Source organism: Rhinoderma darwinii, chromosome 1 (assembly GCF_050947455.1).
Source record: "Rhinoderma darwinii isolate aRhiDar2 chromosome 1, aRhiDar2.hap1, whole genome shotgun sequence".
NCBI classification, from domain to species: Eukaryota; Metazoa; Chordata; class Amphibia; order Anura; family Rhinodermatidae; genus Rhinoderma; species Rhinoderma darwinii.
Window position 1 is genome coordinate 445,330,332 of NC_134687.1, and position 24,653 is coordinate 445,354,984.

Here is a 24,653-nt window from a genome sequence, read left to right on the forward strand (position 1 = left end):
TACCTTGCCAGCTGCAAATAGATGACAACCTTTAACAGCCTCAAACACTGAGAGAGATATCTCTGGCTGTGCTGGTAGATGTGCCTGGGCCAGGGACTGCTTCACTTTCTTCACATCAATCAAGCACAACGCACGCTCTTCTCCTACAAAGATATATAATAACACTCGAGATGTTATATATATTATATACACACAGATTGCTATTTAATATAGCATGGAATACGTAATGGAAGTGGGTGATGCCTCAATCTGCCACTGCACCGAATCATCTCCCATCACAGATCTACCAACTGCTCTAATAACATTTACAGATGCAATGTCACCTATTTTCTAGACATCCAATGGTCACCATCTTCATTGCCTTAAATACTATTTAATCCAACCAAGTTGGTAAAGTTCAGTGTGCCACTGTTTAATGCCCACTAAAATGGGAATGGAAAAAAAGAGGCCCATTCATTGCCTATTTAACCCCCTGTTTCCTAATGTAGAACTTTTGTGTGGTTGAGTCAATTAGTTTTTTTTTTGTTAGACGTGGTTCTTTAATTCTACTAACCTTTATTAGGTAACTATGTGTTAAAAAGACAATTGAGAAGTTGTTTAAAGGAAGATGCCGTTTTAAAAATCAAACACAACTCATGAGTAATACTTAAAGTTCATTTTTACCTAAAATCACAAAAAATAAAATAAAATATATATAACTCTAAGTGGTTCTTGTCCCTCGTGTTTGTTAAAATTCTGTTCAGCCATTTTAGTTTGTCCATGTTTTCGAAGTGACAACAGGAAACGGCAATCATTGCAGCTCCTATAGGCATACCTCCCAACCGTCCCGATTCCCGGCGGGACAGTCCCGGTTTCTCACCGCTGTCCCACCCGGTCTTCAAAATGTCCCGCTGGGCGCTGCATCAAAACAGCTGATCGCTGCTGACTGCAGCAGCGATCAGAAGAAGGCAGGAGTCCTGCGGCGGTGTTCTCACTGGGATCGATGCCGGCCCGAAAGTGGACCAGTGTAGTCACCTCACCGGTCAGGTGACTGGACTGGTCTACTTCCGGGCCGGCATCGACACTATTGAGAACGCCGCTGCAAGACTCCTGCCTTCTTCTGACAGTGACTGAAAGCAGAGCAGAGAGTGGCAGCAGTAGGGCCAGCTACCTCTACCGCTCTCCGCACAAAGTATAAGGGGCTGTGTGTTGCGCTACCTACAGGGGGGCTGTATCTGGCGCTACCTACAGGGGGGCCGTATCTGCCGCTACCTACAGGGGGGCCGTATCTGCCGCTATGTACAGGGGGGCTGTATCTGACGCTATCTACAGGGGGCTGTGTGTGGCGCTATCTACAGGGGGGCTGTATCTGGAGCTATTTACAGGGGGGCTGTATCTGGCGCTATCTACAGGGGGGCTGTGTGTGGAGCTGTATCTGGAGCTGTCTACAGGGAGCTGTATCTGGCGCTATGTACATGGGGGGCTGTGTCTGGAGCCATCTACAGGGGGGCTGTGTGTGGCACTATGTACAGGGGGGCTGTATCTGGAGCCATCTACAGGGGGACTGTGTGTGGAGCTATCTACAGGGTGCTGTATCTGGCGCCATCTACAGGGTGCTGTATCTGGCGCCATCTACAGGGGGACTGTGTCTGGTGCCATCTACAGGGGGACTGTGTCTGGTGCCATCTACAGGGGGACTGTGTCTGGTGCCATCTACAGGGGGACTGTGTCTGGTGCTATCTACAGGGGGACTGTGTCTGGTGCTATCTACAGGGGGCTGTGTGTGGAGTTATGTAAAAGGGGGCTGTGTCTGAAGCTATCTACAGGGGGGCTGTATCTGGCGCTATGTACAGGGGGCTGTGTCTGGAGCTATCTACAGGGGGGCTGTTTGTGGCACTATGTACAGGGGGCTGTATCTGGAGCTATCTACAGGGGGGCTGTATCTGGAGCTATCTACAGGGGGCTGTATCTGACTATGTACAGGGGGGCTGTGTGTAGAGCTATGTACATGGGGGCTGTATCTGGAGCTAGATAGCACAGGGGGCTGTGTGTGGAACTATCTATAGGGGGCTGTGTGTGGCGCTATCTACAGGGGGGCAGTGTGTGGAGCTATCTTCAGGGGGGCTGTGTGTGGAGCTATCTACAGGGGGGCTGTGTGTGGAGCTATCTACAGGGGGGCTGTGTGTGGAGCTATCTACAGGGGGGCTGTGTGTGGAGCTATCTACAGGGGGGCTGTGTGTGGAGCTATCTACAGGGGGGCTGTGTGTGGAGCTATCTACAGGGGGCTGTGTGTGGAGCTATCTACAGGGGGGCTGTGTGTGGCGCTATCTACAGGGTGCTGTATCTGGCGCTATCTACAGGGGGACTTTGTCTGGTGCCATCTACAGGGGGACTTTGTCTGGTGCCATCTACAGGGGGCTGTGTGTGGAGTTATGTACAGGGGGCTGTGTCTGCAGCTATCTACAGGGGGGGCTGTATCTGGCGCTATGTACAGGGGGCTGTATCTGGCGCTATGTACAGGGGGCTGTATCTGGCGCTATGTAAAGGGGGCTGTATCTGGCGCTATGTAAAGGGGGCTGTATCTGGCGCTATCTACAGGGGGCTGTATCTGGCGCTATCTACAGGGGGCTGTATCTGGCGCTATCTACAGGGGGCTGTATCTGGCGCTATCTACAGGGGGCTGTATCTGGCGCTATCTACAGGGGGGCTGTATCTGGAGCTATCTACAGGGGGGCTGTATCTGGAGCTATCTACAGGGGGGCTGTATCTGGAGCTATCTACAGGGGGGCTGTATCTGGAGCTATCTACAGGGGGGCTGTATCTGGAGCTATCTACAGGGGGGCTGTATCTGGAGCTATCTACAGGGGGGCTGTATCTGGAGCTATCTACAGGGGGGCTGTATCTGGAGCTATCTACAGGGGGGCTGTATCTGGAGCTATCTACAGGGGGGCTGTATCTGGAGCTATCTACAGGGGGGCTGTATCTGGAGCTATCTACAGGGGGGCTGTGTGTAGAGCTATGTACAGGGGGTCTGTATCTGGAGCTATCTACAGGGGCGTTGTATCTGGAGCTATCTACAGGGGGGCTGTATCTGGAGCTATCTACAGGGGGGCTGTATCTGACTATGTACAGGGGGGCTGTGTGTAGAGCTATGTACAGGGGGTCTGTATCTGGAGCTAGATAGCACAGGGGGCTGTGTGTGGAACTATCTACAGGGGCTGTGTGTGGAACTATCTATAGGGGGCTGTATCTGCAGCTATCTACAGGGGGCTGTATCTGGAGCTATCTACAGGGGGGCTGTATCTGGAGCTATCTACAGGGGGGCTGTATCTGGAGCTATCTACAGGGGGGCTGTATCTGGAGCTATCTACAGGGGGGCTGTATCTGGAGCTATCTACAGGGGGGCTGTATCTGGAGCTATCTACAGGGGGGCTGTATCTGGAACTATCTACAGGGGGCTGTGTGTGGCACTATGTACAGGGGGGCTGTATCTGCAGCTATCTACAGGGGGCTGTGTGTGGAGCTATGTACAGGGGGCTGTATCTGGCGCTATGTACAGGGGGCTGTATCTGGCGCTATGTACAGGGGGCTGTATCTGGCGCTATGTACAGGGGGCTGTATCTGGCGCTATCTACAGGGGGCTGTATCTGGAGCTATCTACAGGGGGGCTGTATCTGGAGCTATCTACAGGGGGGCTGTATCTGGAGCTATCTACAGGGGGGCTGTATCTGGAGCTATCTACAGGGGGGCTGTATCTGGAGCTATCTACAGGGGGGCTGTATCTGGAGCTATCTACAGGGGGGCTGTATCTGGAGCTATCTACAGGGGGGCTGTATCTGACTATGTACAGGGGGGCTGTGTGTAGAGCTATGTACAGGGGGTCTGTATCTGGAGCTAGATAGCACAGGGGGCTGTGTGTGGAACTATCTATAGGGGGCTGTGTGTGGCGCTATCTACAGGGGGGCAGTGTGTGGAGCTATCTTCAGGGGGGCTGTGTGTGGAGCTATCTACAGGGGGCTGTGTGTGGAGCTATCTAAAGGGGGGCTGTGTGTGGAGCTATCTACAGGGGGGCTGTGTGTGGAGCTATCTACAGGGGGGCTGTGTGTGGAGCTATCTACAGGGGGGCTGTGTGTGGAGCTATCTACAGGGGGCTGTGTGTGGAGCTATCTACAGGGGGGCTGTGTGTGGAGCCATCTACAGGGGGGCTGTGTGTGGAGCTAGCTACAGGGGGGCTGTGTGTGGCGCAATCTACAGGAGAGCTGTGTGTGGAGCGATCCACAGGGGACTCTGGTGGATGATTTTTCCATTGACCGGTAGCAGAGTTACACAACTGGAAAAAAAAATCCCCATCATGTAACTCTGCTACCTGTCAATTGAAAAGTCATCCACCACAGGGTCTCCCTCTTGACTTTCATTGTTCTCAGCCTTTTGGTTTGTCCTGCAGCTGCTGCCGCCGTGATGAGCAAATGTTATACCCAAGATAGGAAAAGTAACATAAAGATGACATAACCGGATCCATAATATCTGTAATATCCAGACAGTCCAGAGATCCGCGGTGAGAATGTGCGTGCGTTATTTGCAGAAGGATCTCGCCGTGATTTGATGTGTTTATGCCGGATATTGGGCATGGTTAGGGGGCATGGCTTAAAATGTCCATCTTTTCCAAATTCAAAAGTTGGGAGGTATGCCTATAGGGATGGTCACCTGGTTAACTAATCTGACAAGAAATGCAGTGATAAAGGTGCAAGCAAAATATCAAAATAACCAGGAAGATTTGTCCTTCTGGGAATCTGAAAAAATTGGTGACAACCCCTACAGGAGTAGCAGTTGCATGAAAGAAGCAGTCAATTTCTAACATGAGGGAAGAGGCCACATGTGATGTGCAGCTATCACATACATTTCCAGTCAAAGTGCGTGAGACTTTGCCTCATAGGGGATACTAAAAACACACCGACAACTACAGCCTTGAGCGACACAATTTTGTGTTGTCAGTTCCCCTTAGCTTACGTTTTACAATACAGAAAAAAAAAAACACAGAAAACCATACTTGTTAATACATTACCCTTAGGTCTTATTCACACGGGACATTGTTCATGCATATAACTGTCCGTGTTGCGTCAGTGTGGTTTCCGTGTATCATCTGTTTTTCTCGTCTGTCCTTTTCTGCCAGCACTTGATTTTACTTTTTCTCTGCATTTCTTTAGCAACTGATCCGTGAAAAACGGACAACATAGGGATGTCGACCGTGTGCGGACATTCACGCACCCATAGACTTCAGTGGGCGAGTCTGATCCACAAAAATCGATCAGAATAGGACGGACATGCAGTGAGTTTCACACAACGGACACACGCACCGTGGAAATACACAGATGTGTGAATAGCCCCACTGAATTGCATTGGTCAGTGTGCTGTCAGTTGTTTTAACGGACAGCACACGGGCTTGAAATACTTATTCATACGTCGTGTGAATGAGGCCTTATGTGAAGTAACAAGACTAATGTCTGCAGTGCTCCATAGACACCACTCCTAAGAGGCCATGCACACAGCCGTGCCCATAATTACGGGACACGATTGATGAGAACGGTCGGCAGCTGCCCTCATTTTCAGCCTGTTCTCCCATACAAAGTATGGAAGCACGGACCATAAAAAGCAAAAGATAGGACATGTCCTTTCTTTTGCAGTACACTTCTACGGCCCGGACACCTTCCAGTAAATAAACAATTGAAGTGAATTGGTCAATAATTACTATTAATGTGAGGCACATGGAGGTTCAAAATTCATAACACCATGCGCCTCACAGTAATAAGTGAAAGAAAGCAGTTTCTCTTATTATTTTAATAACGTTTATGTATTGCAAAAAATGTGCCTTGTGTACGTTTTGTTTTTTTACAGATTTTTTTAAATTTAACATTACTTTATTTTTATTAATTTTACTTTTCTACTTTCAAACTTTAATGTACTGGCATATATCTATATGCCAGTACATTAGCCTGTGTACTGATAGCACACAGGCAGTTGTTAGGGCATACCCTTGCCCATGTCCTTCAATGGACCCTGGCTGTCTGTTCATATAAGGTATGTCCCACAATCGCGTCACAGGGATTCCCCGTGACGTGATCAAAAGGGGGTGGTCCCCCTTTCTAATTTTCCCCTTGAATGCTGTGGTCAGCTTTGATCGCTGCATTCAAGGGGATAACAGCAGAGATCAGAGGTTAGAGTTGGCCTGCGGCTGTGTATTACAACTAATACACCTGTGATCAACATGATGTGATGCGGCCACCGCTGCACTAATGAGCGGCGCTACCGACACTAAAGACAGAGAACATGGGGTTGCTTTGCAGTGCGTGCGCCATGTTCTATGTCTTGCTGCCACACATCATGGTAGTCACTACATTTATGTATAAGGGTAAGGCCACATGGAGCGCCACTGACCAGCCACGATGTGACCAACAACCGTGCCGGCCCCATATTAGCCTTGGCTGTCAAATAGCCATTCAATGGCCGCTCTCTGTTGCAGGTAAAACGGCCCTTTACCCACAAAATTGTGCTGCCCTAAAGTGTATTAATTCATGGCCGCACGATTTTGCAGTAAAGGGCCATTTTACTCGCAACAATGAGCGGCCATTACCAGGCTATTTGACAGCCGCGGCGAACATTGTGCCGGCGCGAGGGTTAGTGCCACTACATGTGGCCTTATCTTTACACTTGCACCCGCACAGCTTAGTTTCGAAATACATTAATTCATGATATTGAACCGTTTGAGGGTGCACAGCATCGAAATCGTATAGATATTTCGATGCATCGTGCAACCCTAGATTAATGTATTAAAACAAATACTTCATATTTACAAAAGAGACTTTAAATATTACACTTCCCAGTGTTCTTCTTTAAACTTTTGACGGTGATCATTCTATTTTTATAAATAGCACAGTAAAAACACTAATATTTGTTGACCAATGTTGAGGAGTTTCAGTGCTTTGTGTGTTTCTACCTGCTATAAGTAGGAGTTTCTCCAGCTCTTTCACAATATGAACTTGAAACACGGCCCCGACACCGGGAATGTGAGTGAGAGAATTCTTTAACACATTCAGAGCATACAGGCCCTCTTCGGCACCGACCAGAACAATCTGCACACAAAAAAAAAAATAATGCATAATAATGAATAATGCACTCTGCAGCAAGTTGGATGTACTTTTACTTTCAAACACACAGATATATACAGTATATAAAAGACAATACAAAAGGGTATAATATTTATGGATTTTCCTGCCATTTGATGCGTTCTATGACTCGTGTAATGTATTGGGGATTATTTTGTATCCATGCCTACCTGCTCTGTTAGAGGTATAGTGCAGTTTATGTCCAGCCGGTCTTCCCCTTCCAGTTTCAAAAGGGAATTTCCAAGCAATTTCTGCGATAAGGAAAAGAAAATGACTGAAGTCCTCAGAATGCTGCAATCCAAGTTTACATATATACTGTGCCTGTGTAATGCAACTAATATCATTCAGGAATGAGATTTGAAGAAAAAATTACTTCCATGCTACTCATACATTGATATTTCACCAATAGGGTAGGACACAAAGTGACACTGACACATAAGGAGAGTGAGTAAAGCAGCAGCTAGTGTAACAAGAGGTAACAAACACAACAGACTTGTGTCAAGACCATCTGTGTGATAATTACCTTTTCTACAAAACATGTCACCTCCAATATACTCATCCTGATGTCATGAAAAGAGCAACATACAGTTATATACTAAACTTATACAAGGGACAATCACATAAATCTATGCCGTGTGTGTGTATATATATATATACATATATATATATATATAGGCTGTACAGATGTGGCACCCAGTAGAAATAATTGCGGCTGTATAGAAGATACTGAAGTCAGTCTCTGTGCCACCTTTCCTTTCAATTATCCTTAGCATTGTTTTTTTTAGATTCTTTTTTAGATACATGTGTTGCATGACAGTGTACGACCTTTTGGAAAAAAGAAAAGAAAATAAAGGCCTGTAAATATAAGTCCTTGAATTGTCTTCAGTCAAAAAATACAACTAAAGAAGTTGTTTGGGATTATAAAAAAGGCCTGCTCTTGTCCATAAGTTGTGTCTGGTAAGTTAGCTCAGCCCCACTCAACTTCTCTAATGTCATACAACCCTTTTACATTGTGCAGTTGTTTTATAATGGGGTAGTAGCATTGCATAACTAGGCACATTACTTGTTCAGCAGACTGGGAATGTTGAGCGACGTTAAAAGTCAAGCTAAAGACGGCTACATCTCTAAAAAAACAAATTTTTTACAACCTGAGAAAATAGGACCCATATTTACTCCTTTTTATTTATTTTATGGTCTTCAAAAAATGTTTTTAAAAAGTGCTTACGTGTAATATTAAGATTAAACTGAAGGATAAATGACTGTTGAAGAAATCAGTATGTTAAACATGCTCGCATATTACTAATACCACTGGTGCCTTTTCCAACTAATGTGAACATCTAACATTCAACACACAAGCACTAAGCTACTGGAAAATGGCAGAATACATTCATGTTTATAGAGTAAATAATGAAGCGAACGCCTTTCTATAGAGATCAGAGGATAACCTGAATATCAGGCCTTATTCACACAAACGTATTTCTCTTCCGTGAGCTGGAGCACACTGACTTATGCAATTTAATGGGGCTATTCACACATCCGTTGGTTTTTTTTTATGGAGCATGTGTCCGTTGCGAGAAACTCACCAAACTTCCTATTCTGGCTTGTTTTTGCAGATCAGACTCACACTTTAAAATGTATGGGTGTGTGAAAAAAAACAAAAACGGACAACACACAGACGGCAGTCGTGTGCGGTCTGTATTTCACTGATTAGTTGCTAAAGAAATGCAGAAAAAAAGAAAAGTGAAACCAGGGAGTACATGCAGAGGACGAGAAGAACAGATGGCACACGAAAAGCACACTGTCGCAACACAGACATATGGATGGTAAAAAATATTCCGTTTTTTTTTGCGGACGTAAATCAGACACACTCGTGTGAAGAAGGCCTTATTCTTACTATATTTCACAGATTTGACACCTTCATAAAATGTTGAGTAAATGTGTAAATACTTTGCTTTTTTTTTACACTGAAGTGCAGAGCATTTTGAGAACTGAAAAGACATTTACACAGCTAGGGCTTGTCGCAGCAAGCAGATGTTAAATTTAGAGGACGTTTTTCCATTTTCTGATATACCGTATGTTACAAAGAGGTTTCTCCGATTCTTCATATTGACAATTGTAGGTAGTTTCTAAGGAGAATCTACCAAAGAGCACGCCTCAAATAAAGGAACGTTTTCACATTTTTCAATTTACACTATGCAAAGAGAGCCACGTTGCTTTTACGGTCTGCATTGTTTGTATCGAAAAACACATTGGATAAATACTTCCCCCTTCCCCCAACAAAAGAGAACAACAACTTTTATGGGATATAACAATATAAGAAAGGAAACCTTATATAATTCAATCCCTTGAGGACTTTATACTTTTTACTTTAAATGAACACTAGGGCTGGGTTTCCACGGGTATCTCAAGGAACTCCGCCCAAAAAACCGAACCGCTTGTTGTATTGGCGACACGTCTGTCTGTTCTGAGTGCAGCCCGACCTCTTGGGATGACGCTGCAGCCCACGTGACCGCAGCAGTCACATGGGATGAAACAACATCATCCCAGCAGGCCGGGCTGCCTCAGTACAGTGGAATGCGTCGCTATGACAATGGCCGGTGGTAAGTATAAGCTTTTTTTTTTAAATTAATTTAAAATCACAAAAAGGTTTTGTTTTTTTTCTCATTTGCGATTTTTGCAGTGGAATCGCAGCCTTTCCAACGCAAAAGTCGCAACACCTGGCTATTTGTTGTGGATTTTACATCCCCATTGAAGTCAATGGGGAAAACCCGCAACAGAAGAACAACGAATACGCAGCATTGACATACTGCAGATTTCAAATCCACACCGCAGCTCAATTTATGAACGTTTTCTTCAAATCTCGTTCACTTTGCTGCTACGGTAAATGCTGCGGAATTTACGCACAGAATTCCGTTGCGGAAATTCTGCAGCATTTATGCTACCAGGGAACCCAGCCTAAAAAAGATATTAAAGGAGTTGTCCAGTTTGGGTTCTCTTTTTTTTATACTAATGACCTATACACAGGATAGGTCATCAATATATGATCGGGTCCGACACCCAAACTTATCAGCTGTTCCGGCTGCTATGCAGGGTCGGTGCCGGAAGCAGAATGCTCCAACCACTGTATAGCAGCTGTGCTAGGTTACCGCAGCTCTGCTCATATTCACTTGACTAGGAGCAGAGCTGCATTACTGCAGAAAAGCCGCTATTCAGTTGTCAGTGCCTTCTGCATCCAGCACCGACCTTGCATGGCATGGTCCCGGTGCCAGAAGTCTGTTAATTTAACTGCTCTCTTTGATGGCACTGAGCGCGCCTGACATCGACGGTAATGCATAATATGCCGACACCTGTTCAGCTTTAGGCCACACCCATCAGGGCCCCGGAATGCAACTAAAATGGTTGCAAATGTGAACAAAAATGATGAAGTGCGATCGACATTTTAGTTAAGGCCATCCTTTGTGACGGATGCTTCCTTCCGCTACTGCGTCTTCTTATACCTATTATACACTTGTACTAAGGAATAAGCACAGGGCTTCAATTTACGTCAGCGGAGGTGCAGGAACAATTAGCTAGTGACTGTGATATATTGAAGTCACCCAGTGGTCATGCACATACAGCTCAGTGTATATATGAATAGGAATATGAGAAGCACACACTGATGTAAAAACTCCCTATGTTAACACTGGAATCACTACTGATCGTAGTGCTCATCAAAATCCCAAGCAGATGATCACTAGGAAGAAAATGTACCTCACAGCGCAGTAACTGCTCCCAGGTATCAATATATATTTTTGTCAGGGTGCGGCAATGAGAAGAAAGCGTAACGCAAAGTTTTTTCAAAGTTATGCAAACTTTTATGGAGATTTATGCTGTGAAATGCAGTAAATGTTGTTCAATTTATGTAATTCGTGTGTTTCTTAATCATAGAAGTAATAAAAAAGCATGGTTGTGCCTTCATTTTAAATATATTAAAGGGAATGTATCACCTATTTTTTTTACTAATTAAAACCAGATAATGAAACAATCTTTTTTTCGAATCCGGTTTTATTTTTTGATTGTACATTTTTTTTAAATTCTATTTTCTGTACATGATTATGGGGTAACCATATTGCCTGAGCTGCTGTTAACAGCATTTAGAGATAAGATTTACAGCAGCCACATGACCTATAGGAGCCTGTGAACAGGAGGGGACCCACAGACTTCTGTGGGAGAGTTTTCTAGGCATGCTGTGACCTGTGCAGGGAGGCATGTCAATGGTCAATCCTGTGTTATCTATATGGAGGTGTTATCTTTCATTGTAATCCTGTGATGATAATGAGATGACTGCTGAGAAGTGATCTCTACAGAACAGGAAGTGTCAGTCTATTGTGAGGCTCAGTGGCCAGAGTAAAAACTGTAAGATTTTAGGATTATTCTTAATAACATCGAAAAAAAACTCACCAAAAATTCTTAAAAAAATGTTTAAACATAAAAACTTGATTTAAACAATAGGTAATTTTCTGAAGAAACATTCCCTTTAAAGAGGTTTTCCACCTAAATGTATTGTTATGTTAAAGTCATCAGTAAAATAAATATTTAAGTCTGGCCATACCTTCTCTGCCCTCAGTTTAGTTGTAATTGTGCTTTGAGGTGAAATACCAACTAATCTGAGGCTGACTGGTTGCTAATGATCACATTGGCAGCCATGTAATGATCGCATTACCTATCCCTGACTGAATTATGAATCAGTGTTTTCTTCAAATTAAGGCCTCATGCAGACGGCTGTGCCTGTAATGACAGCCCTCGATTGCAGGCACAGCCGGCCGCCGACGCACGCAAGCCACGCTCGGCATTTTCGTGCCGTGCTCCTATACAAAGTATGGGAGCACGGCCCAAAGAAATCCGAACAGTAGGACATGCTCCATATTTCCCGGCACGGTTCTACGGCACAGACACCTTTCCGAAGCGCTACAAAAAGGTGTCCGCGGCCAATGGAACCGGGCGGTACGCAATCACTGAGTTTTTCCACGATCGTGTGCATGTGCCTAATGCAAGATCCCCATAGCTAGGTTTTCAGCTGGTTGATGAAATGACAGAAAGAACCCTTACAAACATGACATAAAATACAACAAGTAACAAAGTAACATCAAAGAAGTGAGAATTAATAGCAAAAAAATAAAAAATCATCTAAAAGACTTGAAGTTTTTAAGAAACTATGACTTTTTAATTATTATTATTATGTCTCTTTACTTACAGCATCGGCTTCTGCTTTCTCTCTGGACACTCTCCCCCCAGCAACTACTGACTCCAAGGCATTGACCCAGCGCTGCTTATCAGGAAAACTAGGTGCTAATAAGTAAAGAGTGCGTCCCGGCCAGCAAGTAGTGTGTGGGTGAGACTCCACCTTCATCACATATGGCACATCTATAAGAGCATTGGAAGATAGAACAACTGTTAAACTGTGCAAGGCTGGAATATTACTAGTAATACCATAGCAACATAACATTACTCTTTCTAAAAAAAAGTTTTCCAATTCTTTTAAGGCTCTAGCTGGTCATAGACATTTGATGGAATACTACCCCCATAGGCTACATGCATACATTCTCAGAAGAAAATTTTGGGAATGTTTCCTTCTTCCCTGAGCTGGGCTCTGTTTGCATGTTTGCCAATTTAGAACGAAACTCCTGAACACAAGTATGCATGCCGACTTAGATGCAAAATACTGATCAAATACGGTAGGGTGAATAAGGCCTTACAGTACATTAGATAAGCCTCCCCGTGATTTAAAGGAAAGGTGTCACAAATGTTTTTTATTCTATTTATTTGATGTCTGCAATATTTGATTACTTGGTTTACATCATCTTTAAACTCCTTCCCGACTGGCCACCGTCTTTTGACGTCAGGCGGTGCAGGTCCCCAGTCTACAATAACGTCTTTTGGCGTCGCTGTAGATCAGCGGTCCGTGACCGCGGCATGATCAAAGGGAATTCCCCTCTTTGATCGCATCAAGGGAATCCCTCTGCAGTCAGCTCTCGCGACCTAGAAAGGACCCCAGGGCTGTCTGTTCCATTTGCCTGCTGTTTGGGCAAACCATGTGCTGCCCTAACAGCACCCTGTGTTAGGCCTCATTTACACGAGCGTGTGCGTTTTGTGCGAGCAAAAAACGCAGCGTTTTGCGTGCGCAAAAGGCACTTGACAGCTCCGTGTATGATGCGCGGCTGCATGATTTTCGCGCAGCCGCCATCATAGAGATGAGGCTAGTCGACGTCAGTCACTGTCCATGGTGCTGAAAGAGTCAACTGATCGGCAGTAACTCTTTCAGCACCCTCGACAGTGCATTCCGATCACCATATCGAGTAACCTGTTTAAAAAAAAAAAAGAGGTGAGAACTTCCCGGCCGTTACCTTGGTGACGCGTCCTTGTTGACGCGCCTCTCTTGACATCTGGCCCCACCTCCCTGTATGACGCGGCAGTCCATGTGACCGCTGCAGCCTGTGCTTGGCTTGTGATTGGCTGCAGCTGTCACTTGGACTGAATTGTCATCCCGGGAGGTCAGACTGGAGGAAGAAGCCGGGAGTTATCGGTAAGTCAGAACTTTTTTTTTTTTTTACACGTTCACGTATATTGGAATCGGAAGTCACTGTCCAGGGTGCTGAACCAGTTTAACTCTTTCAGCACCCTGCACAGTGACTGTCTCCTGCCGGGTTCGGTCAAAACAAGTTCGGCCGAACCCGGTAAAGTTCGGTTCGCTCATGTCTAAGACACTCCGTTCGGATGTTTGTAAACAGAAAAGCACGTGGTGCTTTTCTGTTTACATTCAGTTTGACAGCTCTTGCGCGAATCATGCAGTTCGCACGGAAGTGCTTCCGTGCGACCTTTGTGGTTTTCACGCACCCATTGACTTCAATGGGTGCGTGATGCGCGAAAAACGCACGATTATAGAACATGTCGTGAGTTTTACGCAACGCACTCGCGCTGCGCAAAATTCACGCATCGTCTGCACTGCCCCATAGAGTAATATAGGTGCGTACGACACGCGTGAAAAGCACGCGCGTATATTACGCTCGTGTAAATGAGGCCTTATAGTGACACAGTATTATGTATTAGCATACAGGTGTATGCTAATACATTACAAGTAAAAAATAAATAAAGTTATCCCTTACTGGGATTAAAAAAAAAAAGTAACAAAAAAAATAAATAAATAAAAAAAAGTCCCAAAGAAAGGCATTATTTTGTACAAAATATATTTTATTGCCCCTACACTAAATAAAAACAAAAAACCTACACATATTCAGAATCTACACGACCGTAATAACCTGAAGAATTAATCTATTGGGTTATTTAGCGTGTAATGGAACGGGATATAAAATAAACAAAAAAACAATGCAGCGAATCGCTTTTTCCTATACCCACGCCGTAAAAAAATAATTTTTTACCCCCAACTGTGGGGAAAAAAAAATACTATTTCTCTAGCATAAAACAAGGCCTCATACAGCCACGTCAATGAAAAAATAAAAAAAGTTATGGCTGCTGAAAGGCAGAGGGGCAAAAACAGAAAAATGTAGCTTGTCATTAAAGTCTTTTCAGGCCCGGTCATTAAGGGGTTAAGCTATGGGCTTATTTTTTTAAAATTATTTTAATGTGTTCCCTATTGTAACTTTATTTATGTGTGTTTTTTTACTTTTGTGGGGGCAGTCATCTTTATTAGCATCTGTGTATGTGTCTCTTCACGACACATACACTGGTGCTATACAAAACACCCAGGGCATAGGAAAGTAGGGACAGCAGCAGACCCCATTTCCTATGCTGGTGCCATTCTAACTGTGAATTGCGCATGCTTTGTGGCATGCACAGTACACAGCCACCCTCGATTCAAGAGGGAAGGTGCACCAATTTACTGAAGAGCGGCAGTCCTTGCAGGAGCTGCCGCTAATTCAAATTAATTGCCGGGCCCCGTCTGCTGTGAATGCAGGACTGCCCGGCAATTCATTTGAATTGCTGCCCCCCACCGCTGCCTAACAATGCGACCTGTGACCTGCTTTCAATGTGACCTCTAGTAACCTGGTCACATTGAACTCTCCAGTCATAAGAAATTGATGGCCTATCCTCATGAACCTGATGAAGGGACCTGTCCGGTCCTGAAACGTGTAGTCCTGCATTACAATAAATAATACCAAATGAAAAAGACATTGTTTTGAATACCTTACCTGCCAGGCACCGTGACCTGAATGCTGCACAATTTTTCTGCCCTCTGAATATCCTCAGGATAGGCCATCAATATCTGATCGGTGGGGGTCCGACTCACGTCACCCACGACAATTAGCTGCTTCAAAGGAACAGCGGCGCTCGTACGCCGCTGCTTCCCCCTTATTCCCTGCTCGTACTGTGAATTGCCGTTATGCTTGTAGCAGCAGTTCACAGTATTACAGCCTTCTCTCATTCAAGCTCCACGGCGATTCACAGTAAGGCCCCATGCACACGAACGTAAAAACGCCCGTAATTATGGGCCCATAGACTTCTATTGGCCATGGGTACCTTCCCGTTTGCTTATGGGAAGGTGCCCGTGCCGTTGAAAAATATAGAACATATCCTATTTTTTTATTTTACGGGCCGTGCTACTATACTTTATAATGGGAGCAGGGCCCATAAAAACTACCGGCTGCCCGCACCCGTAATTACGGGTGGTAATTACAGGCACGGTCGTGTGCATGAGGCTTAAGAGCAAGGAATGAAGGAGCAGCAGGGTACCAGCCCTGCAGATCCTTCAAACAGCTGATCGGCGGGGGTGTCGGGAGTCGGACCCCCACCGATCAGATATTGATGGCCTATCCTGAGGATAGGCCATCAATTTCTTATTAATGGAGAGTTCAATGTGACCGGGTTATCAGCAGTCACATTGAAAATAGACCTACTTTCAATGTGAACGCCAGTAACCCCGGTCACATAGCTAATGCAGGGACTCTGTCACTTTAGGCATCCCTCTATTAGGTTTTTCTGGCGCATGGGACCTCCATGATGTGCCAGAAGTTTATTGACCTCTAGTTTCTAATGCAAGACAGGGGAGAAGATAGAAGACTGTTGTAGGTGAGTATAATTTTTTTGTTTTTCATATTACTTACTTTATTTTTTTTGTTTTGCAGGTTCCGCTGGACCGTTTGGACAAAGTCGTAGATTTGTTGAACTACTTCGATGATCTACGTATTTTTTTTAAATTTGGTTAACGAGGGTTGTGTGGTTGAATTTTTATTTCAATAAAAAAATATTTTCTTATGTTTCTCTGCGTTTTTTAATATTTTATTAGCGCCTTCGTAACGGCAGTTGTGTGACATCCCCCCATTATTACCCTGGTACCCACTGCCACCAGGGGAATTAGGAAGAGTCGGGTACAATCCAGTACCCAACCATCTGTAGTGATGATCAGGAACTGGTGGCGGCCGCAGGCTGGTATTATTAGGCTGGGACGCAACGCTTCTTTTTTTATGCAACGCATTTAAAAAAAAAAAAAAGAAGTGTGTATTGATGTATATGGGTAGCTTAAAGAGGCTCTGTCACCACATTATAAGTGCCCTATCTTGTACATAATATGATCGGCGCTGTAATGTAGAGAACAGCAGTGTTTTTTTATTTAGAAAAACAATCATTTTTGGCGGAGTTATGACCTATATTAGCTTTATGCTAATGAGTTTCTCAATGGACAACTGGGAGTGTTTTACTATATGGCCAAGTGGGCGTTGTGGAGAGAAGTGTATGACGCTGACCAATCCGCGTCATACACTTCTCTCCATTCATTTATACAGCACATAGCGATATAGCTATATCTCTGTGCTGCCACATAAACACACTATAACGTTACTGCAATGTCATGACAATGAATATACATTACCTCCAGCCAGAACGTGATGTGTATTCAGAATCGTGACCACTTCTCTGCACTTCTCTGTGATTTACAGCACAGCACAGCGAGATTTCGCTGTAAATGACAGTTTACAGCGTAATCTCGCGAGACTACGCCTGCTGTGCTGTAAATCACAGAGAAGTGCAGAGAAGTGGTCAGGATTCTGAATACACATCCCGTCCTGGCAGGAGGTAATGTATATTCATTGTCAGGACACTGCAGTAACGTTATAGTGTGTTTACGTGGCTGCACGTAGCGATATAGCTATATCGCTATGTGCTGTATAAATGAATGGAGAGAAGTGTATGACGCTGATTGGTCACCGATTGGTCAGCATCATACACTCCACTGTACAACGCCCACTTGGCCATATAGTAAAACACGCCCAGTTGTCCATTGAGAAACTCATTAGCATAAAGCTAAAATAGGTCATAACTCCGTCAAAAATGATCGTTTTTCTAAATAAAAAAAACACTGCTGTAATCTACATTACAGCGCCGATCACATCATGTACAATATAGGGCACTTATAATGTGGTGACCGAGCCTCTTTAAGCAAGCATTTTTTTTACACGTTTTTCTGCACGTAAAATGTGCCAAAAACCATGTCAAATACACGCCACTTGAACCTGTCAACTCAAAAGTCATTCAGCACAGGGTCTTCTCCCTTGACTTTCATCATTCCCAGCCTTTTGGTGAGTCCTATTGCTGCTTGCTGCTGTGATCAGCACGTCCTACCATTGTACAATCACTTCAAAAAACGGAGCTGCACAGTGGTAGGCAATTTTTGAAGACAACTCTTCCTGGCTTGTAGCCAAAAATAAGGAGGGGTGGTGAATTTAGTCACTAGTAGAGAGTGTGTTCCTCCCACATTACAGCAGCTGTAATTATGATAAGTGCTCCCCCTGGTGGCCAACATAGGAAAACATGTCAAATTATTATTTAATTTTTGATACTTCCCACCTTGTGGAAGAAAGAAAAAATACACTGACTAAATAGAAGTAACCATATAAAAAATTTGCGACACATTCCCTTTAAAGCTACAATAGACTTGAATCAGGGAGCAATGACAGATCCATTTTAAATGGATCCTATTGCCTTTTAATGGGTTCTGTCAGGTTTCCGTCAAGGTTTTGTTATTTTTGCCGTCACAAATAGTGCAACAGACTGCGCTATTCTTACCGTCAAAAGGCAGCAGAACCCAATGGAACCGAAAAAAGGAAAATTTGAACAGAGCCTAACTTTAACCACACTGAAAAAGATCTTCAGTAACTCAAACTTGCAACCAAGGTAATAATGTATATATCAAAAAAAGTCATAACAACCACCATAACATATTTTCTGAAGTTAAAATTTAGTTTCTCACCTGATTTTGCGGTATTTACAAGTTCTGTGGATCCCACAGCTCCATGAACCGTTACATCACCATCAGGAAGGCAAAGTTCAAACTCATCCATAGGTCTCTGTCCACCTGTGGACAATAATACAAAGTTTTCAAATGAATTAGAAAATTATAAAAAGTAGGACATGGAAAACAGCTAGTATAAAGAAACAGCCACTTGGAATAAAAAGCTGTAAAACAGTGACCTATAATGTTATAGAAAGAAGAAAAAAAAAAAGAGCGAAACCGAGAATACCTTCTTTTACTTCATTATCGTAGATTAGTATCTTAGACCCTTCCAGCACAATGTATTTTCTGTCCCAACCTTGTTGCCCACGTTTGTTGTTTCTAAAAATAGGATATAAATGTAGATACAGCAAACACTTAGAAACAAGCATGAGGAATCATTGTTTTCTCAAACAAAGGAGAATGTATATACTTCCATAATAACTTCAGAGTATATCGGACTGAGCAAAAAATCTAAGCAACACATAACCAAACCATTATATCTCAGTATATTGTACAATCTAGATCTAGTCTGTTACTTCCATTATAACAAACTGATAAGAAATTCATACAGAAATTTGTAACCATATTATCTTGGTATTACAAATCTGAGAGAACAACTCTACCCCTTCCTGCCAAAACCATTTTTTCGGTTTGATCTCCTCGCCTTCCAAAAAACATAACTTTATTTTTCCAACAACAGCTATATTAGGTCTTGATTTTTTTCAAGTTTTAGTTTTAAATGCCACAATTTAATTAATATAATGTACTGGGAAATTTTGGAAAATTATTATGTGGGGTGAAATGGAAAAAAAAAGCACAATTCCTCCATGTCTTGGGGGATTTCGTTTTTACGGCATTCCCCGCGTAGTAAAAATGACATGTTAACTGTATTCTGTGGGTAAATACGATTCCATTGATACCAAATTCATATATATATATTTTTTTTTTTTTTCTCTCTCTTACTACTTTTACAAAAAAAAAACAATCTTTAAAAAAAACAAAAATAGTTTGGGGTCGCCATATTTTGATACCCATAACTATTTATTTTTCATTAATGGAGATGTGTCAAAGCTTGTTTTTTACAGGGCGAGCTGCAGTTTTTATTGGTCGAATTTTAGTGTACATATCACTTTTTATTCCAGTTTTTTGGAAGGTCGTGTGGCCCAAAAAAATGGTCATATCCCCCCCCCCCTCTTGTTGCTCACCGTGAAGGTTTAATAACGTTATATTTTAATAGTTTGGATCATTACAGTTGTGACAATACCAGTTATGTTTAGTTTTTTATGGTTTACATTATTGAGTGTGACATCTAAGTAGTTAAACGGTAAAGATCGGGGTTATTTCCGATCCCGTCGATTAGAGCAGGATGTAATATACAGCTGACTCCTGCTGCATATAAAGCAGGCTATGCTCCTGACCCTGCTCCATACCCCCCACCCCCACCCCGACTGACGTACTTGTACGTTAAATGTCAGAAAGTGGTTAATATAGCCTTACTGGCCTAATTGCCCTATAACTATATACTTAAAAATAACAAGAGTCAATGGAAACGTGAGATCATAGAAACAAAGCCAGGACCACAGCGTATTAGATGACTCCGCCAGTGAACTAGTAGTGAACATTTCATGTTATAGATTGTATTATCTTAGAACAAATCAGTATTTTACAATCAGCTACCTTGGGATCTTCATCCATCCTTCCAGGCGAACAGAGCCGGTCACTTCCTTCATTTGCATTCCTGGGGAATTCATCTTCTCTCTACAAAAGGCTTCGGTGAAATGTGTAGCATATTCTGCGGGGAGGCCACATGTAGCTGGGAGGCAGGAGGAACACTTTGGGTGACACATGACCTGACATTCTTATAGAAAAACAAATAGAAATGCATGTTAACAATCCTGCCCAGAAAGAGGGTAGTGTGTCTACAAACCCTTACCAATGTGTCATGTGTTATGGTCATCTGAGATCCAAAAATTGTTCTTACCTAAACACTTGGCTCCTTGGCGCCCAAAGTGCACAGTGTCCAGGCACACAGAACATTTGGCCGCTCGCATAGTAAGACCAAGATTAAATCTGTGAGGAATATTATGATGCATTCGTTCTTTAAGGCGACGACTAAACTCTGCAGAAACAAAAAATATATATTATTTTTTTCTTTCTTTTATGGTACACAAAATTACGGTCAATCCATGGCAACGGTAATTGTAGCTGGAAAATAGGAGAATTGACTGTCATTTGAAATAGTTACTGGCCTATTGGCTACACAAATACTCACCTTCAGGAGCAGAGGATTCTTTTCTGCGACTAGACTGAGGAGCCAGCAAGCTGGCAGCATTTGGCTGATGCTCTGGAGACCGAACAAGTGCCGACATGATAATCTGCTGCCTTGCTGTACCAGGTGTGGACGGCAGAGGATGGTCAACCACCTTCAGATGTGCCGCTGCATATTAAGTAAAGGCATATTATACACTGGTCATACATTCAGCAACAGGTAGACCTTCATAGTTATTACAGATCGTTGATCAACTTCATCAAATGGCTTTTACACACTTCTTTTTGTTTTAATCTAGCCCTCTTAATTAATGAAGAATAAGAGTGCTTTCCAATTATGTGTAAACACTGCAGCGGCACTCAGGTCCATACAGAAAGGGTGTCCCTATTGCAGCCTTGTCACAGACTGACCGTTTGTGACAATGCTGCAGCGGGGAAACACACTCTGTGCAATGTATAGGTGTGCCGTACAATACACAGATAGTGGGAGAGGGGGGATTGTAGGGAAAGTTTACGTGCAGCAGCACTCAGGTCAGAGAGTTGTAGGGAGGGGGGGGTCATTACTAAAAAACAAAAAACATTTAATTGGAAAGCCCTCTTATTCTTCATATATAAGAGGGCTCGATAAAAAAAAGCTTGGGAAACCTCTTTAAAAGCAAACCACTTTTCCATTTTCAGAAGGGAAAAATTCCTGTAGTATCCCTCAACACCCAGGACGGTTGGGGTCCAGGGAGACTAAGTTCTCAGTGTACTATGCTGCTCTCCATAGTTTCTAATCTATCTTGTATGTTGGCTTTCATTAGACATTCAGTAAGCCAACAGAGATCCTTCTAATCCATGTGACATGACCAGTATTACCTTCCTCTCTAGCAGACCTTAGTTCTATCCTTGTTTTTTGAAGAGCTTCTTCAAGTTCCGCTGTTCGGACTCTCTCTTTTTCCAGCGCTACCTTTAACTCATTGTACTGCAAAGGTATTTGTGACGTCTGATTGGGGTCATCCCTGCGCCTGCCGAATAGACCCTGCAATACAGCCCAACACAGGAAAAAATATTTTAAATGCTTCAAGCTGATAAAAAACCACTACATACTAAAAGGTGCATGCTTCGTAAATACTAATATTTTATTCAATTTCTCACCTTTTTCTTCTTAGATGGCTGATCCATTTTTGCTTGCAAGAAGTCAATGAGTTTGGTTTGTTGGGAAATGGTTCCTTCCATCTTGACTTTTTCATGGGAATAGAGCGCCTAAGAGATGAAATAGCACATGTCTTTCTCCAGTGAATTGACAAGTGGATACCCTATAGCTTTGCCATACAACATTTACCTGCATGTTCTCCAGCTGATATTCTAAATCCCCTCTCTCTGTTTTCAGCAAATCTGCTCGATCTAATGCTTCCTGAAGTCCTTGAGTCAAACGGAAGATGTGATTCTTTTGAAGGTCCATTTGCTGCTGAAGTTTAGCTTGCTGCGCACAAAGAACAGGGCATTTTAGTAGTCTGAAAACTCAAGGAGAACATAATCACTTAAACAAGAAAAATAAGCCACACACGATGCCGGAGCTTTTCAGATATTGTTAGTTCCACAAATCATTATTGCTTTGGATATCTGTGTAGCGCTGAGAATACGTAAAGTGAACATGACAGCAAAATAAAAAATGTACAGCAAGACGTACTACATGCAAGGTGCAGGCTGATTATGTTCTCCTGAATAGTATAAATATTATCTTAACAGAAGTATATAAAAAAAATTATTCTGTATGGCCCTATTCCCATATATCCGGTGGAGTTTCCCTCTGGCACGGTACAGAAACGCCAGAGGGAAACGGATGCCAGAACTGACCCATGCTTTCCTATGGGATTGTTCTTGGCTTCAGTTGCATCAGTTTGTACGCCAGACGTCTAACTTGGCCGGACAGAAGAACGTTGCTTATAGCGGTTTTTCTGTTTCACTATAGTCCGGCTATGAACACGGAACCGATACACAAAATGTCATCAATTGTGTCCGTCTCAGGCTAAAAACAACAGGCCGTATACGACCGATATCTGTGAACACAGCAACATTACAAACCAATAGAGATAAGAATGTGAATGCGGAGGTCGGCCTCATACCTCTTCTAGGAGCCGTTGCTTAAGTTCTCGCTCAGTCTCAAGTTTCTGCTGCAAGCTGCGTGCATTCATTTCCAGCATTGCATGTTTTTTCTCCAGATCATTTAACTGTGGGATAAATTACATTGTTACTATTTTTGTTGGCTAGTAAACTCATATGTTTTGAAATTAATATCATGTGCTGACCTGATATTACAGGACTAATACAATTGTGTAATAATATAGTGAAAAGTTTGAATGAAAAGTTCCTCTTGACATTTTAGTTTGATTCTGCATGACCACAGTATGTGCAGAGTGTTCATTATCTGGGTGACTCGTGCTCAGTTTCTTAACTGCAGGATCTCCCCGGATTCTAATAACTTGGGCTACAAAGTGACAGCTCCAATGGGTGGCCATTTAAAGCACCTATATAGGATTGTCCCCCACAGAGGCTGAGCGGAGAGCCACTTTACTGTGGCGGTGCTAATGGTCTCTTTACTGGGGGGCTGAAGGTCACTTTAATGGGGGGGACTGAAGGTCACTTTAATGGGGGTGGGGGTTGATGGTCACTTTACCGGGGGGCTGATGGTGACTTTACGGTTAGGGGGGGATGATGGTCACTTTACTGTTAGGGGGGGATGATGGTCATTTTACTGGGGGGGGGGGGGCTGATGGTAATTTTACTGGGAGGGGCTGATGGTCCTTTTACGGTTAGGGGGCTGATGGTCATTTTACTGGGGGGGGCTGATGGTCATTTTACTGGGGGGGGGGCTGATGGTCATTTTACTGGGGGGGGGCTGATGGTCATTTTACTGGGGGGGGGCTGATGGTCATTTTACTGGGGGTGGGGGCTGATGGTCATTTTACTGGGGGGGCTGATGGTCATTTTACGGTTAGGGGGCTGATGGTCATTTTACGGTTAGGGGGCTGATGGTCATTTTACGGTTAGGGGGCTGATGGCTGATTTTCTCATTGCTGAAAGTGTTTTGTTTAGAGTGTGGTGTAATATAAATGAGTAGCAAAATATAAAGTGCATCTTATTTTTCAGACCAAGCTTGCTGGCCAACCTCGGTAAATCTGCCATACATTTCTTTCACCCACCACAAACATCTGTCCATGTGACACCTCAGTTGCAAAGGACCTGTCTCCAGGGCTTATAAGGGTCAGTTCACAAAGAGTTTTTTGGCACCGATTTTGACGTGGAAACCCATTGGAAAACTCATGGAAAAATAAAGCAGCATGTTGTTTTTTTTGCGGTTTCTGCCTTTGACCTCCCATTAAAATCAATGGGAGGCAGAAAAACCCTGTGACGCTAGTTTTAAACGTTTTTTTGCAGCGTTTTTTGCATTAGATTCAGAACGCTGGCATTTCAAAATCTGCCTCAAAATTCAGATTTTTTTTTCTGCTTGCAAAAAAACTCAGTGTGAATTAGGCCTAAGAGTGTACTGCTTGTTTTTAGCCGTTTTTTGTCTTTTTGTCAACATTATTTGGTAGGGGTGCCCTGAGGGAACACATTTTTTCCCAGGAATGCCTCGAACCTGAAAAGGTTGGGAAACTGCATTATACTGACCTTATCTGAGAGACTTTCTGTCTTGAGTTTTTGATCCTTGAGCGCTTGCTGAAGTGCCAAAATCTCTGTCTTATGTTCTTTAACTGCCAATTCCACCATTTGGCGAGATTCTGCACTGCGTTGATCAGCTCGAGCTCTGAAAAATCAAATAAATAGTACCACAAATAAACCAAAATTTCAAAAGCATGCCACTGGTAGTTCTTAAAGTAATTCTCGAAACTGGAGACTCATTCTGATTTATCATTTCATTCAATGCTTCACTTTCAGTAATGTTGATGAGTAGTAATGCAAATATTGGAACGTGAGTAGTCAATATAAAAGACGATTTT

The 24,653-nt window shown here is 43.3% G+C and overlaps 1 protein-coding gene across 3 annotated transcripts in view; it reads right to left on the reverse strand.

The window, feature by feature from the left end:
• Positions 1 to 24,653, reverse strand: part of CIT (citron rho-interacting serine/threonine kinase) — a 123,191-nt gene that overhangs the window by 13,200 nt on the left and 85,338 nt on the right. For all 3 annotated transcript variants that reach the window (XM_075831126.1, XM_075831117.1, XM_075831132.1), the window contains 14 exons: positions 24,325 to 24,460; positions 22,779 to 22,883; positions 21,995 to 22,135; positions 21,808 to 21,915; positions 21,529 to 21,691; positions 20,675 to 20,839; positions 20,384 to 20,521; positions 20,080 to 20,260; positions 18,650 to 18,741; positions 18,379 to 18,483; positions 12,373 to 12,542; positions 7,310 to 7,390; positions 6,971 to 7,106; positions 4 to 143 (listed from right to left, as the gene is read on the reverse strand). In XM_075831126.1, coding sequence (XP_075687241.1) covers positions 4 to 143; positions 6,971 to 7,106; positions 7,310 to 7,390; positions 12,373 to 12,542; positions 18,379 to 18,483; positions 18,650 to 18,741; positions 20,080 to 20,260; positions 20,384 to 20,521; positions 20,675 to 20,839; positions 21,529 to 21,691; positions 21,808 to 21,915; positions 21,995 to 22,135; positions 22,779 to 22,883; positions 24,325 to 24,460 — 1,861 coding nt within the window. The remainder of the gene's footprint in view (positions 1 to 3; positions 144 to 6,970; positions 7,107 to 7,309; positions 7,391 to 12,372; positions 12,543 to 18,378; positions 18,484 to 18,649; positions 18,742 to 20,079; positions 20,261 to 20,383; positions 20,522 to 20,674; positions 20,840 to 21,528; positions 21,692 to 21,807; positions 21,916 to 21,994; positions 22,136 to 22,778; positions 22,884 to 24,324; positions 24,461 to 24,653) is intronic.